We start from the raw sequence: 18,263 nt of genomic DNA, 5'->3' as shown, positions 1-18,263 counted from the left end.
ATATAGGTGCTTCCCTCCCAGTAGTTGAATGCCAATGGCTTGAGTGCTGTGTCCAGGTTATCAACACAGTAGAAAGGAGGCTGTATGTGTGTGTGTGTGCGTGTGTGTTCGCTGACAGGATAGAGTGATGTGATTTGAGTTAGGTGGCAGTCGATTAGTGCAATGTCCATTGTCTATCAGTCAAGTGCCCGACTAGAGGTTTCAAATAAGATATAAAATGTCCCAGGCGCTTTCTTCCTCTGCCTGTCTTCATACTAAACGCTACACTTCCATCATTCATCAGTTGCAGTGAAATGCCAATGGAGCTCATTTCCAGAGAATGGCGACAACATGACCTTGAGCTGACCTTCCGCTACGGCAATGAAGTAAGGAACGGGTTTGGGAATGTTTTTGGCTTTCTGAGGTTGCACTCTTGGTATCCCCCTCCAGTATTTTGCCACTGCCTGGCTACGAGTGGCTCAATTGGGAGGTGATAGATGCAGGTTGTCAGGTGGCATTGGAGAAGTGCCACCAGAATGCCAGCTGCCAGTGATTTGAGTGGCCGTGGCGCCCATGCTGCCGCCTGTCCCAGCGCCCTCACCCAAACCGCTGTCCTGACGTCCCTGCATCCCTGAACTCCACAACCCCATTCCTTCCCTCAAAAACCTGCCAGTCTAGAACTCAATAAATGTCCAGCTGGATGGGATGTTTTTGAAAATCACCAAGAGTTTTATTGGGTAATGGGATGAAACATACCGATATGTCAAATTCCCACCTTTCGGGGGTTTGGATTGTGTTCAGGCCGAGCACATTTTTGACCCATTTATTCAGCACCTACTAGTGATCGACCGATATATCGGCCAGCCGATATATCGGGCCGATATTTGCGGTTTTTACGTGTATCGGAATCGGCCGATATGCGGCTGCTGCGTTCGCCGATAGTTTTTTCCCGGCATTATTTATAGACAGGCGTCCACAGGCAGCTCTGTGCTGCTGGAGACGCTGCAGTTCACGTGCAGACCCTGCACTGTCCCTCCCCCACTAGCAGAGTGCAACCTGCGCTTCAAGATAACGGTAACTTTTAAACTTTCAAAGCATCTTTTAACTGTTTGACTGCTGAAATATTGTCAAACACTTTGAAAATGGAAACACGTTGCTCTATAACTGTTATGTGGTTGCAACTATATAGCTAAGCAAGTTTGTGGGTCCAAATGGAAAACGGGAATGACTCGTCTATAAAACTGCTTGCTTGCCATTGTATTTAGGGAGCTGCAAATAGCTGTAGGCTATCCGATCAGTATGCATTAGGGCTGTCAATGAATATTCTAAATACGAATATATATTCGAATAGTTTCAAAAAACTGAATTTTGAAGGTGAAAATTAATATTCGAATGTGGAAAAACATGCCCGCGGTAGCAGACTAACGTTACCACAGCACAGCTCGCTCGGAGCGCTCAGTGTCGGTTCTATGTACTGTGAAACTTCAATTAATGTATTTGTTTCAATCACTGAATGAAGCCTGCTGTATACCTTAAATTGCTTGCACAAAACTCTTGATCAGCACTCAACATTTGTTTGTTGTTGTTCATTTAACCCGGTATGCGCGGAGAGCGTGAGGGTGAGTGCGAGAGAGAGAGAGAGTGCGCCTGCGAGTCCGGGCGAGCCAGAGTGAGCTCTGCGGTCTTGGCCATTAGTTGATTTACTCGTTTTTTTTGTAGTAATACGTTGTCAAATATGTTTAAACTCAAATAAGCTACTTAATACTAGTAGTTATGTCTCTTTGTATTAATTTGTCCTGTTATTGACGTAATGCGCGTCATTGACCAAATGCACGACGATATGTTCAAATATGTTTTTTTGAAGGGAATATACAAACGCCATTTGAGCAATTTTGACAGCCCTAGTATGCGTACGGTAGCTGTTACGAACACTGGTCATAGGATTAAGTAATACCAACGTTGTTCCGTGCTTTTTGTGGAAGATTTATTCAGCGACCACCTGGCTGAGGTTTGGACGCGTGTGGTGTGTGTCTCCCTCGCCATCGCAGTGATATTAGAGACTAGACATGCTCATTTTATTTTATGTAGAAAAATTTAAACCATGGCAGTAAATAGTTCGTTACTTTTAAAATGAAGTACAGTGTGCACTGTGCACTTTATTATGCTGGTTGCTACTGTGTGCAATAGTGTAATTATTTTATTTATGCTTAAATATTTATTTTCAGCAGTGAACTTTTTTTTGTTCTACCTCATGTTTTTAATATTTGTTAAATATTGTTTATCTACTTGTTCTTGTTCTACCTCACATGTTTTTACTATTCGTTAAATATTGATTTTTTTCGTTAAATAAATGTTACTTTTATTAAATTGAGACCTGTAACATTTTTTAACATCATGTCATTTTTATGATGTAAATTGAGGGAGCAAAATGTATCGGCTCCAAATATCGGCTCAAGAAAATCGGCAGCCCGTATCGGTCATCGGCTAAGGCTGATGAGAAAAAAATCGGTATCGGTATCGGCACTAAAAAATCCATATCGGTCGATCCCTAGCACCTACTTTGTTCCTCAGAGCTTTACTGTCCCTTCTATACACTAGCAGATGAGTTACATCCCGGTAAATTCAATTACTGCTAATCTCCGCTTTGAAATAACTGATCAAGCTTGTTAATCTGAAGCAGGAAATGTTTATTTCTTTGTAGCACATACTATTGACTAATAAGCCAGAGCATTACCCCCTTTGGCTTTACATGTATACTGGACGGAAAGCTGCTTAGGTGGTGTAAAGCCAGAGGACGTTGGATGTATGGAATTGATTTGTGCTGATTCTAGGTATTGCACTTTGACTAAGTCCCTCTGACACCCTGGTCTGCCACCTGAACCTAGCTGAAGTTCTAGCTGAGGGAGGGTAAAAGCCAACCTTGAATGGTCCTCTTGAAAAAGGCCTTGCAGGCCTCGCAGGAGGCGACGCCATAGTGGTAGCCGGAGGCGATGTCCCCGCACACCAGACACAGGCGCTTGGGCATGGAGTTCAGCATGTACTCGCATTTAATCTGCGAGTCCTCTGTGATGGTGCTGGAGCAGTCCTCGTAACGCTTGGCTCCGGCTCCGCTGGGACCCAGAGCACCAGTTGGGCCGTAAAGAGTGGGTGAGTCCAAACCGTTCTGATGGCCGTTCATGGTGGAGCTGTAACTACCGCTGGCGTCTGAGGAGCCGCCGGGGCTGTGGTGATTTACGCTGTCCGTCAGTGATGCGGGGCTGGAAGGTTCCGTCTTTATGTAGGAGGGGCAACTCGACTCAATGTGGCGGTCCTTGCTGGACATTCTGCAGAGCAGCCTACAAGGATAAAACATAAAACAAATATTGAAGCGTTAGTGTACATGACCAACAGTAAATGAGTATGGAAACTAAGAAAATGATTGCCTGAGAACTTTTCTTTAATGTCCGTGCTGAAAAGACCAACATACGGTGCCTTAGATGCTAGCAATATAGTAAATCATGTTAGTCTAAGATGGTCTTTTTAGCAGGGGCAACTTAAAAATGTGTCGCCAACACAAAGCAATTGAGAAAAACAAAAGAAATAGAAACATACAACCCAGCCGCCCCCCAGCCCTTAAGAGCTACTCTCCATTCTGCACATGGGTCCACCTCCGCCTTAGCCTGAGAGAACAGAGGATTCAGCAGCTAAAAAAAGCCCCTGATTGAGAATTCAGAATTCTAGTTTTTTAGCATGTTAATGACTTCTCTGAGAGGAAACATAAGAGGCGAGGCATATGAGAGCCAGTGTGCCACGGTCCCCTGGGTCTCACTAAAGTGTCTGAGTGGTTGTATATCTACACGGCTGTAAAGAGGAGAGCTAACATCGCTACTCTAGCATAGTGTGCAGCCAATTGAGTTCTAAAGAAATGTGGCACAACCAACTCAGTCATGTCCTAATAGTTTTAGATCCTGTCGTATTACATACATATACATACTCTGCATTAAATCATTTCAGGCATTTGTTTGCCTTGTCAAATCATAATGATATATTTATGATTATCTATATGCACACTACAATAAAGGATTTTGGACAGAATTAATTATACACTAATAATTAAAATATACAAATAAAATTATAATAAATATTACATTTATTCATTTATATATATATATATATAAAAAAGAAAGTTGAACTTAAAATCAATGCTGACCATTCAGATTAATTTTCATTTGAGAGGAAATTATGTATTGTCGAGTTACAGAGTATAAGTTAAAGCCTGTCATTTCTTCTGTGCCAAAATCTTCCATCTCCACAAAAAAAAAGTGCTAAAGGCCTTTTCTTGTGATTGTGGATCAAGGGGTGGGATCCGGTGATCAAATGCACCATGACAGATGAGCGTCTGCAGGGCGGAAGAGAGAGGGACAGTACGGATAGCTCAGCGCCATCACTCACTTTCCAGTCAATATCAACTTGTTCTACATGACTCTAATCAGTGCGGAGGTGCAAAGCAGTTCCATCATCCTCGCCCGTGGCCAGTCACCATACACACTCGCACACACGCGCTCGTACGCATCGACGGACAGAAAACAAAAAAATCAGCTAGACAGACACAAACATCCAGTATCAATCCAGTAACACAAACAGACACCCACACAGTCAAAAGCAGAGACTCTTCAAAGGCAAACAAAAGAGCAGGCCGACCACTACCACCCACCCACCCCACCCCACCCCACATCGCTCGATACCACCAACCCATTTAGTTGAACCACCCCTCCACCCACAGAGCCCTGGGAGAGAGGCCTATTAATGAGCGCTGTAATTAATAGATATCTCTGCTCTGTCTTACAGGAGGCTTCAAGGCCTGCAAGAGTGGATTAACCGTTTCCCCTGTCAACAATCCAGAAGACCCTGAGCTGGGTTCTGCAGGGCGTATGGGGGTGGAGGGCGGCACTTCAACACAGCCGCATCAATTAGCAGCACTTCAATATCTACGTTTAGCAAAATGTGATCGTTCAGGGACTGTTTGTTTCTCGAAAATCCTCAAAGGTTTTGGGGGTTGTGATTTCATAAAGACTGAGTGTGAGGTCACACTTAAATGCGCTCTCTTTTTTCCTTTAAATGCATTAGCGGTATGAGGTGTGTAAAAAGAGAGATGATGGCGGAGGGACAAAGACTTTATATAGAGACAGAAAGAAAATCACGGAGGATTTATACAGACAACACATCAGGACCATTTTAACATGGAGATGGAGGGGGACAAATAAAATAGGCAGTCTGGAAGACCACACAAAGGTCTTTTTAATTAAGGAAGCCCGCTTCCAAATGAGGGCTCTAAAATCCGGTCAGCTTGTAAAAGATGACTTCTTCTAAGGCCCATAAAGCGAGAGAGAGAGAGAGAGAGAGAGAGAGAGAGAGAGAGAGAGAGAGAGAGAGAGAGAGAGAGAGAGAGAGAGAGAGAGAGAGAGAGAGAGAGAGAGAGAGAGAGAGAGAGAGAGTGAATGAGAGAGATCTTTAAAGAAACCAGACCACCTTATTGTTCAAAGACATTTTACAGAATAAGACATATAAAAAAAAAAAAAATAGGGATTATAGACTATGGGATTATAGAGAAATGCAACAAGTTAAATATATTTTTGTACTATGAACTAATTTTGAAACTGGCATGGTAAAGACCTAGATGGCACTTTAATAAAAAGTTAATAAATTAATATATATATATATATATATTTATATATATATATATATTTTTTGGTGAGACCAGTGAAAATATTTTAGTACTATAAAGCATTTTTTAAATTATTTTTTCAAAACTTCCTTATATATATATATATATATATATATATACAGTAATTCAATTTATATAAAATTTGTTTATACATGATAGTACTAATCATTTTAGTACTATAAACCATTTTTTATTATTATTTTAAAGTTCCTTAATATATATATATATATATATATATATATATATATATATTCAGTAATTCAATTTATATAAAATGTGTTTATACATAGGACTAATCAATTTAGTACTATAAACCATTTTTTTTTACTTCCTTTTTATATATATATTCAGTAATTCAATTTATATAAAATTTGTTTAGAACTTAAATATTTAACCATGTAAACAAAACAATGGTGAACTTCCAGCTATTAATGCATTGGTGTAAAAGGCCAAAATGTGCTGAGTCAAAGCACCTGTTTCTGTGTATTGCATTGAGAGGCTATCGATTATGAAAAAGCTCCTATTACGTTTCCACTGATGCATCACTGACACACATTCACAGCACACACAGACAGGTGTCCTGGGGTGTGCGGAGGGCCACAAAGGTATTCTAGAACATTCCAGTAATGTCAAGGATGCATGTTGTGTATATATATACACAGCGTAAAGCCGGTTAAAAATCAGTGAAAACAAGCACCAGTGACTGTTTACACTCACAACACATTCTCTCATTCTATTTTGGGTGACGGAGACAAACTGGTTTTTGTGGGGCGGCTGAGAAACCCGCCTCCTGTCCTGAGTGACACAGTGAGTGTGAAGTCAAAACGGCGGGTGACAAAAGAGGAAGAGGCCAGCATTGTAAGAGCCCCTCGTGCTTTACAGTGACTCTCAACAGGAGACACCCTGCTCTATAACTTTGACTGAAAGTTATTAGCGTTCTCTTTCTCTCGCTCTCTTTCTCCTGCTCTTTGAAATTCTATGACTCTATTAATCCAAACCTGCAATATTCACAACTCTCTATAAATTCAATTGTCAGATGGTGGATTTTTATTCTAGGCCGCACTTGAATTCAAAATTAGAGGCAGTAAAATTCACATTAGCTCTAAGAGAAATGGAATTCTAAAGCCTATATTTTAGAAGAAAAGAAAGCCCTTTCCGACAGAGAAGAGACTATTTGAGAGGTAATGATTTTATCTGTTTTCACCACTGCCTGGCGCCGAGCTTCAATCCCACAGTGTGCCATTAACAAAAGGAGTTCTTATGCTGAAAAGCAATGGAATTTAGTTTAAGCTTATGAATGGAAATAATAATCGTTAAGTGGAAGGGTAGAAAAAAGGCAGGCAATAGTCAGCCGAGAGACAAGATTAAAAAAAAATACAGCACGAGACATAATCGGTTGTTCTTTATTGTTAGGGACATTATTGTGATTCAACATTATAAATAGTGCTCGAGTTCGTAAATTTCTTGTAAATTATACCACCTCATTGTGTTAAGGTTCTAGTTTAAGTCTGTGACTGGGGCAAAATGAAACGCACCGTCTTTTAAAACAAGCAAAAATGAATTCTGCTGATTTAAATAAGTTGACAAGGTAAAGTTCTAGCTGGCTAAAAATGGCAAGAATGCTTTACAGACTTTGAAGCATCAGTAAGGCTGGGTTGAAAATTCTAAACAAATCTCAATATGCTTTTTTATTTGTACTTTATAACGGTCTGTAATCATGATCAATAATTATTACGTTTCAGTAATGAGAAAAACTTGACAGAAAAGTCATTTCCAAGAGAGTAACACAAAATGTGCCGTCACTGTACAAAGGACAGAAGAGTATTCTTGATCAAATATTTAAGCCATCTATTTGTTGAAAGTTAGAATTCAAAGTGGATCTGTGACCAAAGACATTATTGTTTTCCTTTTGTTTTCCTCTGTCGACTCTCTGTTATTTTATGTGCTGAGGCAAGGTGTCACAAATCAGCAGGAAAACAATTTTGGAAAACACAGCCACTTGGCAATGACAAGGTGTCATTAGCCTGTTTGATCCAGTGCTCTGACAACTATAGAGGCAAACATATAATCATTGCATTAAGGTGCAGCCACTGAGAGAGAGCGAGAGAGAGCGAGAGAGAAACTCTATCTCTCTTTGCCGGAAGCAGTAAGTCTGTGTGATCATGGATAGCTGGAGGCGGCACAAAATGCTGGAAAAGAACTGCCCATGAGAGCTACTGAATGTTCAGAGCCAAAGATGTGTGGGAAATTGTTTTAAAAACATAAATATCTTTATTTATCAATGGGGTCCAAAAATTCTGGGACTACATTGAAAATATGTATATTTTTTCTTCTTCATTTAAACCTAGATGATTTAGGATTTTATATAAAAAAATGACAAATTGAATTAGAAACATTCAGTGATGGGTAAAAGGGGGTAAAAGTAAAAAAAAAAAAAATGCACAAATTTATTTCAAAAAAGATTTTTTTATCTCTTTTTATTTTTTATTCATACAACTTTTCATGCTAATGACATAATATACACTGGGGGAAAAAAGAAGCATTTTTAATAGTGATCTTCTTTTTGGACCCCAATGTATTTCACTCCTATTAATAACTGCATTTAATTATATAAAAAAAGAAACCTAAACATTTGTTTCACTTTTAGAGTGATTTAAAAGCACATTTGCCCTAGAGAAAGTTGTAGGATATTCAATTAAACATTAAAAAAACAGGAACTGATTTGCCTCTTTACAGAAGGGATACTGATTTCTCTTGTTCCCGCATGAGAAATACAGACGTGCCAAACAGGTTGCCTTTTCCGGCTGTATGGGCAGATCAATTGTTATAACATTACTGGGTTGGAAAGTAGTAATTCACTTCATTGTCGATGGACGCCTGCAAAATAACACCTCTGATTACATGCAATCAATGTGATAATGACAAAAACACATTTGTACAATGGAGCGAGCTGCCGTAAAAATGCCAGCGGCGGGCCAGTGGAGATGAGGAGCTAACGCTCTGCTGTGTAATAAATACTAGAGGATCAGCAGCCTAATACAATAGAGTAAATGTAGAGAGATAAGAACATATATTTACATTTTGCAAATTCTTTATGCAAATGAAAATGTATGGGGGGAGGGGGTAGACAAATTATAATCTTTAAATAATGTATTGGCTTTCTGTTTTATCCATTTTAAATGTCATTTTAATGCAAAAAGAATGTGCTGTTCTCTCTCACTGACAACAGTGCAGGGTTAAGATGTCCAAACTCGATAAGAGTCGTGTGTGTGTGTGTTTGACAGTCCCTGGAACACTCGTAGATGAAAATCTTGATGATTTAGGTCATTTTCCTGTGCGGGCAGATAAGTGTTCTGCTTTATCAGGTAAGATGTCCCTCTCAACAGCACAAACAACACACATGTACACTCACATGCATATCTTGTTCTGTATGCATTTTGTTTTATAATTATTTGTAAGAATTTCAGCAAAAACTGCCAGTCTAGCTGAATCACTGTCAATGTAAGAGGTCAAACTAGAGTTTGAAAGACAAAACAGGACTTGTGAAGTTTGATGTGATCATTATTTCATTATCTGAAGTTATTGCAGGTGGGAGCCAGCGATTGCTTCTTCGGCAGTGACAGGCCCTAAAGAACAGGGCAGAGCAAATAAGCTTTGGCATTTTTCAATAAGCAATACGCTTAAAATCACTGCTTTACCGCTGTTGGAGCGCAGCACCCATCTATTCAACCCCAACAGGACATGAGAGCAGATAAGCGAGGATGAGCCGCAGTCTCAAAGAAATGAAATTGCACGTAAATATAATAAAAAAATAACGGGACTAAAAAAAAATGGAGATTAAAAACACATTCTATTAAACAGATGGTTAAAGAGGATTTTATTCCAGGAAATATGACAAGCGTGTAAAAGAGGTGCTGAGAGTGGGGAAAAAAGAGGGAGGGAGAGAGAAATGGTGGTTGTTTTTTGGTGAGTGAACCGGTGAAAGCCATGTCTTTAACCAGATCAGATTCTTGAAATTGGCTGTCAAGGCAGGATTGTCCTGAGTTATAGCTGTCTATCACCCCCGCTCACATGGAGACGCGCCGAGCTGCTGTCGCCTTCCCCTGCCGCAAAGCATCTTAAATTTTCAACACCACCATCTGTTACAAAATCTAATTCACATTCCACCCATAATCGGGTTTACCTCTGTAATACCCGTTCTGCCACTCTCTCTCTCTCTCTCTCTCTCTCTCTCTCTCTCTCTCTCTCTCTGCACGGAGCCGGTCCCCAACCCTGAACAAAACACCCTCCATGTCTACAGGCACTTTCATTAGGGTGAAAGAAGAGGCGCAAATAGTCAAATCATTTTTCAGCATCTTTAAAGCTTTGATGATCAAGATTATAACATCACTCTACCTCCACTGACAGAACGACCACAGCTATACTATTGCTTAGTATAGCCCTTATTAACATAGTTGTCAGAGACGATAATAATTGACTATGTATTTATAATTTACTATGTATGTGTTAATATAAATAATAATAAATAAATTATAATTGTCTCTGACAATATATATTATACACATATGTGTGTGTTTGTGTGTGTATTGTAATTATTATAAATGATTATTATTTTCATAATTGCAATAGATCAACAGAATATAACTACCGGTATACATATTATCCGAATAAAATATTATAATTATAATAAGAATAAACATTTAAAATATAAAACCAGTAATGATAATAGCACCACCTTTTCATTAAGTACTGCTAATGTGAAAATTGAAATCTTTTCTTGAATATGTTTTTCTTGATATTCTTGAAATAGAATATCATAACTATACTTATATTTTTAATTATTTTAAGGTATCAATAGTATTCACAATAATAGCAATATTGTTTTGTCATTATTCAAATTTGAAATAAATGAACAAAAAAATGTTAATTGAAAAATGTCATACAAACACCACATCTATCACTAAGACACAGCATTTCAATAAAACATCCAGCTATTTCCAACAAGTGGTCCCTGACCATCACATTCGTCCCCAAGACTCCTGAAAGATTTGAAGTTGCAATACTACAAAATAAAACACCTCTAGTCTAATAATCCTCCCAGTTATAAACCCAAAAGCCCTTCATTTCCCATCTGCGTTTAGAGCAATCTAGTTTATTACGCAACCCGCTAAATTTACAGTAACAAGCCGCTCCCTTGACAAATTAATCATTTTCCGAGTATTTGATCATATAAATAAAACAGTGCCTCTGGAGGCCAAGGAGCTAAATCAGTTGATTCCGTTTATCTGGGAAATGGCTTGCATCTGGGTAACAGCTCACCAGCAGATGGAGAGGTTTTTCCCCTGACCCCAGGACCAGGCTTCTGTCTCTCTCACTCCGCTCTGAGATGAGAGTTATCAGCGGAAGGTGTGTGCATGTGTGTGAGGAAGTGTTGAAGGTGGGTGTTCGCCTATTTCAGTAAAGGGATTTATTTTTCTGAGCAGGCTTCCACAAGCGTTCAAAGTTCTCCTGGTTCCCAACAAACCTGCGCCCTTTTGTATTAATGTATGTTTTTCCCATGAATCTTTATGAATCTTATGCTGGCATATTGAACTGTAAACAATGTGTGTTTGTGTATCATATGTCTATGCATGTGAGCATGCGTGCCAGTACCGGTTTGATGACCATCGCTGCATGAATGTACGCTTACAGGAGTGCATGTGTGTGAATCTATGCATGACTGACCTCAAATCCTCTGATACAGCTGCTAGTAAAACATCCTGCCCTGTTTGGCATGTGTGTGAATGTGTTTGACATGTCTGTGCCTAGCATTGGAGGAAAATCATCCGCAAAATTGAATTTTCTAAATGCAACGCAGTTAGCATTGCCCTCCTCCCTGAATTAACACCACTGACCCACATCTAAGCACCTTAAAATGAATACACACAAGATTTCAAACTGTGCTGTGACCAATGTGGATGTTCAGGGTGAGAGCCATGTCCTCCAGCTCCCAACATGCTTTGCTTCGGGCCCATGGCGTGACACGGTAGTGCCTGGCAGGGCTGTCTATAGAGAGCCACAAGCTCAGACTATGCCAGTAACGTGATCCTGATTGGCTTAGAGCGGAAAAGACTTCTTGCATGCGAATGGAGCCTAATTGGTTTGACCCAGACTAACCTGTCCCAAATCCAATCCTTGTAATACATTTGAGAGTCCCTGTCAAAGCACAGTCACATTCTTTTAAAAGGTTTGTTAAAAAAATCCTGCCTTAGGACACACACCTAACTAAACCCAAAAAACATCAGCGGATGACGACAAAGAGGAAGTTGAGTGTTTAAAGTGACATACAGCCATTCCTACATTACAATTCAATGCTTTGCATACTGTGACTAATGATATTGTTTCTTTGAAGCACCTTTTTTTTAAAAAAATATTTGTAAATTAAAATGAAAGAAGAAATACAAATGCTACTGAAATTTAATTTATATTTCAAAGAAAATAAAATTTACCTTTTGAAAATAAATAAATCAAAGAAGTGAAGGCACTTTTCTTTCTGACCCTTCCATAACCTCTAAAGTAATAACCATAAATGACCTGAAATTACAACAGTCAAACAAAGACATTTTACAGAAGATGGCCTGAGAGAGAAAGAGAGAGAGAGAGAGATAGAAGGGCTTGGTGAGGACTCTTAACTGGTCACATCTGGCTGTATTTTATACGCAAATCAGCCCCCACTAAATCTAGATAAAACTCACTGACTCGTGATCGGAGCAATGATCTTCATACATCTAAATTTATATGCTAATCGGAATCCTTGAAGCATTTAACACATTCCTCTGCATCTGGAGGGGACGACAACCGGCAACCTCTCCAACCTATACCCATAAACTCAACATAAACTTTCCCTATCCCTCTAAACCCACAACTATATTCAATCTGAGCATATCTATCCATCTAATATCTATCTATCTATCTATCTATCTATCTATCTATCTATCTATCTATCTATCTATCTATCTATCTATCTATCTATCTATCTATCTATCTATCTATCTATCTATCTATCTATCTATCTATCTATCTATCTATCTATCTATCTAATCAACACCGAAGCTCAAGGCAGAATCAGATGTACAAATGTCCCTCCATGAACACACACACATTGAGAAATAACACAAATGAATATGACCTGATTACTTTGTATCAGTGTTTGGCACAGTTATAGGCCCAGGGAACAGCCTAGGACCAGGTGTTTAGTGCACAATGGGTACGTCATGCAACAGTTACATCCTGCGACTTGACAACAACACGCACATACATTACACAAACTAGACTAAGACACTGACTTGAATGAAGCAAGCATGGATAAATAATAGCTGGGCAGGCAAAACACAAACAAACACACAAAGAAATAAAACAATAATCACCAGAACTGATTTTGGCTTTTGATGACACTATTATTGGTCCTTTCCTTACCTTTGGTTATATAGAGCATGTGCATCACGCATGTGACTGGCCTCGATGTCGTATTGCTGTTGTGTTCTCCAAGCGCCGCATTTGGCGTACTTATCTTCGCTATTAACTTGGGCCTTTGATAAATTCATTCTACAACAAAAGGGAGAGCAAGAAAAGGAATAAAAACGAGGGTCAGAGAGATGGACTGAGGAATTCTGATAAAGAACCATTGAGCCATTAACTGCTGACAGACAGTGACGCAGCTCGGCACACTGTGAGACAAAATATTCCTTCTTTTCCTGACCGGCATTCTTCAATGGATCCGCTGTAACTGCGCGTCTCCGCTGAGGATCGGAAGAGGGTAAACCTGGGCTAGCTTTTGTTAATGCCAAAACCTAATTGAAACCTGCCTTGACGTTTTTTAATGCACAGACTCATCAATCTACCGGCCTCCGATTTAACAAGTTTGGGGTGTCAGCAGATAAAAGAAGGAATCGGGGAGATCAGCGGACGCCCGTGGCCCCTGTACACATCAGGGCGAGAGAGCCTGTAGCTTTACGGGACCCGCCGAATCAGAGGGTTCAGAACGGGTTGAGAAATGGCCATATAAAAACAAACGTACTGCGAAAGGTTTGACGTCACACCTGTACGAGTTCATTTGCTACACATAGGTCGTTTAGCATTTAAGTAGCGATTCAAGGGCAAAGTTTGACGTCTTTACTAATCAAAATCTTGGTTTTAACAAAGTCGCAGCTGCAGGTTATCACATAAATACATAGGAAACACTCCAAAACAAGAAAAGCGACAAAAGACTGCGCAGATGTCTTAGGAGTGTCTGTCGCAGACTTACTGTATGTAAATAACCCCTCGCCTGTGTGTTAGTACAGCAAAATCTTTAAACAAACTTATGGAAATTAATTGAGGCAACAAAAGTACCTAAGAAAAACACCTGTTCACATTAACACACACTTCAAGTTCTCAGCTGAAACAACTACAGCTTTTCATCAAAGATGAACATTTCTGAAACACACATTTTTGAAGATTCTGAAGATTTTGTACGATAAAAGTAAAGGAAGTGAAGTGGTACGAGCCACAGGCAGTGCGGTTGAGTGTATGAGTCTGCCACACTCTCTAATTAACAGAGGAGGCCCCTAATTCTCCTTCTCCGTTCCAACTCAGCAAACACGTTCAATGTCATTAGAGCTGCACAACCCCCAACTGTCCCCACACTCGGACTGATGAAACTAATCACTCAACTAATGCTGTGCTTCAGCGGCTGTCTGAGAGAATGCAGCCATGAAGATCTGTCGGTCTTCCTGCCATTCTCTTTCTTAGGCTCTCGTCTTCCTTTCTGTCTGCGATGAAGTTTAGGCATTTCTTGCTGTATGTCTTTTTCTTCAAAAAATCTTGCACTTTCATCTTAAAGTATAAAGTTTAATTGTATCTTTTTTGCATTGTAGTTTTATTATTTATTGGAATTAGAAGCCTAATCAATTTCTCAGTATCTAAATCCCATTTAGAGTACATGAAAACCACAAAAAATGCATAAACTTCAGGAGCCGTTTCATTATTTCAGAAAATAGTATGTTGTGAATAAACAACAGTGATTGTAAAATCATTTTGTTGCGATCATTGCTAATTTGAGAGTTAATTTTGGAGAGCTGCACTTTAGAGTGTGTGTTTAGCTCATAAACAGTGGGCAGAACAGCGTGTGCTGTGTGTGTGTGTGAGTGAGGCTGAAGAGCCAGTCAGAGCTTAGTGGAAAAACAGCAACGCACACACACACACACACGTAATGTGTTGGCTTTAGTTCTGGGCGAGTGAGCGGCGGAATCGATAAGCCCCACATCACACACGCCACACGGCCTGATACACTCCTGTTTCTCTCAACTCTTTTTAACGTGACTTTACACACAAACACACTACTGCATTCCCAATGCCAGAGGCATTAAATATCTGTCATTAACTACTGGGATGCTTTCAAAAGCAGTGTGCTATTTTTTTTTATTTATTCCTGACAGGCCATGCTGTATATAACAGGACACATCAGCAGCAGACGAGGATGAAAATTACATCAAAAGCCAATAAACTCTTTGACTTTAGTGGCACAATATTAAACATCTGAAAAGAAATCAGAAAGGAAGGTTTGCATGTAAAAGAGTACATTAACAATACAGTAAATACATTTTCGAAGCATATTTACATGCATTTCAATAATATAAAATCTCTTTAGAAGAATAAGAGATCATCTTAAATGTGTAAATCAAAGTAAACACAACACATGAAAAACATGCACAGTAAGACATGCACATATACACGTACATATACAAACACACACATTTATCTCAGTCATTCTCTGAACACTTCCAGAAAACAAATATATCTATTTCATCTTGATTGCTAAAGTACAGCTGATATTTCAGAACAGCATATGTGACAGAGCTATGTAAATAACATGGTAATCGTGGCCTCTGTGTATGTACAGTAAAATAGTTTATTCAAATTTATGGAAATTAATTAGGGGAGGATTGCTAGATTATTGAGCACAGTCAAAATGTTTCCTTAAATGTGTACATTTTTTTACAGCATATCCCATTAATCATTTACTTACGTCTTTACTAACATTTACAAATTTTTATAAAATAAGGGGGGAAAAAAGAAAAGAAATGAGAAAAGAAAAAAATAAATACAATAAAAATAAAAGCAGACTTAATAATAATAATACACAAAAAAAAAAAAATTAATTGACGTTGTCTGATAATCTCACCACGAAGTGAACTCACACACCGAAAGCAGATCAATATTATGCTGCTTACACTGAATTACCTCAGCTTTGATTCAAATTAATTCACATATTAATATTTCCTTTTAGTTCGTATTATTTTATTAATAATTTATAATAATAATACAATTCTTATTAATTAAATATATTATTATTATTAAATTTCAGTAAGAACTAAAAGATAATTTTCAGAATTAACAGGAGGGTAAACAATGAAAGCAAGAGTGTCACTTCAGATCAGTGGGAGAAACAGGCGCTTCTAGAGGAGAGAATGAATCTATAGGGATCTACCTGAGCCCATTTCACGCTACTGTCAAAACGCCTAAGTACTGCATCCATGCGGACAAGGATTAACACGCAGGACAATGAGCTGAATTAAGCCAAGAGTGTGTGTGTCTGCGTGTCTGTGTTGCAGCCATGCTCTGTGACTCACTCATGTGTTGCTATTCCATCTGTGAATAGTGGGGGTCTGATTGATTAGACAGGTGCCATTCTTTCTTATGCAGGAACGGCCACCCCATGCATGGTAAATGCCATGCCTATTTCTCTCTCTCCCCTCCACTCCTTCCTGACAGCTAACCTAAGCTGGTTACTCATATCCTACTAATTACCTGGTACAAGACGGTCCTCCAAACAGCTAAAACACACATGTGCAATGACCATTTACACATGCTTAAAAAACAAAATCATTTCTTTAGTAAAATGTTTAGCTATTAAATGCCACACAACTAGCGCTATCATGCCACAGATGCTGCCGGTGGCGGCTTTAAACCGTGTCAGCAGGGATTCTTGTTATTGTACGTCGACGAGCACGTGATTTAACCTTTGGGGGTTGAAGGCTGAAGAACGGGACAGGTGGAATTAAATGCGGGCCTCGCACGCAGGGGCAGCACAGGCAGCGTGGACGGCCACGCAGCAGATGGACTGTCAGCTTTAATATGACGGAGCGCGTGCGGGCGCTCCAGCCTGGAAGCATGCGGATCTCTACGGGAATGCAGCCGTTCGCCGCGCAACAGGGGCTGGGAGCAGACGAAAACGGAGCTATGAAGCGCAAATACACCCGTCTGACACTTCACACAAACATGCACAGATCTGCTCTTACATCCCGCAAAGTACGCCAAAAAATGTTGCTTTGATACCTGTGCATACATGTGTGATGCAACTGCGCATCTATCCCCGAGTTTAAAAAGTGCCACAGGCCGCAGTCAGGTACATACATACCCTGTCTGGAAAAATTACAGCACATGAGCAGATTTGTTCAGAAGCCTCCCATCATGGATCGCTTTGATAATCTACAGCAGTGCGAAATAACACTAGTTTGAATTAACTCAGACGAGCATTTTCACATTCATAGATGAAAAAGAAACAATAGCTTCTGTTTACATAAGCGTTTCCAAGGGACACGTTTAAACAGGTTTTAAAAAGTCATGTTAAGCAAACACAGAAAGATAATGCACATAAATATGCTGAAGAAAATGACATGGATAGGCTTGATTTAGCGGCATTTGAATTTCTAATGAAGCATATTTCTCTAAGGATTTCATCATTCTGATTTATTTGTGGGAAGAATTGGCCTGAGGGTGAGCATATAGATATTAATACATATGTTTGCGACATTTTGAAAAATCACTTTTTCCTAAATATCCTGAATTAATGCACTAAAATAATTCAATGCGATGCAAAAAAATGAGATAATAGAGAAATAAAATGATTTAATTATCTGAACAGTGCTGAAGTTCAGCGATTCAAAGAGATGTTACAGTCCAGAACAGCCTCCAGAAACGCTCCACAGCTGACTGCATGGAGTCAGGCCTTACACGGTACACATCATACTGATCTCATAACACACACACACACACACGTGATGTATGACAAGAGAAAGCGCAGAGAAATATTTCACTGTCATCCGTCACCCAGCTGGGCGATTCATTTCCCTTTCTCTGCTACAAGACCACCACAATTTCAAAATTTCATTGAAGACCAATGGAGCTAAAAGAGATTCAAAAATCAGTCCGGATCTACACCACTAGAGCTGGAAAAACTTTACCCATCTGGAATTTCGAACATCCTGTACTTTCACACCTATGTATAGACACACATGATCATTAACAGACAAATGCAAATTCTCGTATCACTGTACCATAAAAATCGCCATTCTGGTTTTCATCTTATATTCTAATTATCATTTTCTCCTATCAATTATATACTGTCCTAATCTACTTCTAAAATACGTAGATTTAAGTAGATGTAAATTTACATACAAAACCACCACACAAAAGACACATTCGTTTGTTGTAATGCATCTTCTGGTGAGAAATAACTAAACAGGAAGAGAAAACAGAATCAGAAAAGCTATCCGCATGC

The 18,263-nt window shown here is 39.3% G+C and overlaps 1 protein-coding gene across 10 annotated transcripts in view; it reads right to left on the bottom strand.

Moving 5' to 3' along the window:
* esrrga (estrogen-related receptor gamma a) overlaps positions 1–18,263 on the bottom strand; it is a 186,406-nt gene that overhangs the window by 50,701 nt on the left and 117,442 nt on the right. For 7 of the 10 annotated variants that reach the window (XM_056234082.1, XM_056234083.1, XM_056234079.1 and 4 more), the window contains exons 2-3: positions 13,139–13,267; positions 2,899–3,314 (exon numbers count right to left, since the gene is read on the bottom strand). In XM_056234082.1, the coding sequence (XP_056090057.1) occupies positions 2,899–3,314; positions 13,139–13,266 (544 nt within the window). In that variant the 5' untranslated portion in view covers position 13,267. The remainder of the gene's footprint in view (positions 1–2,898; positions 3,315–13,138; positions 13,268–18,263) is intronic. The other 3 variants (XM_056234085.1, XM_056234086.1, XM_056234084.1) reach the window with 1 other exon arrangement.

Source organism: Rhinichthys klamathensis, unplaced genomic scaffold (assembly GCF_029890125.1).
Source record: "Rhinichthys klamathensis goyatoka isolate OS25496 unplaced genomic scaffold, OSU_Roscu_1.1 h1tg000387l_1, whole genome shotgun sequence".
Lineage (NCBI taxonomy): Eukaryota > Metazoa > Chordata > Actinopteri > Cypriniformes > Leuciscidae > Rhinichthys > Rhinichthys klamathensis.
The sequence above is the reverse complement of the archived record's forward strand: the minus strand, read 5'-3'. Positions and strand labels throughout refer to the sequence as shown.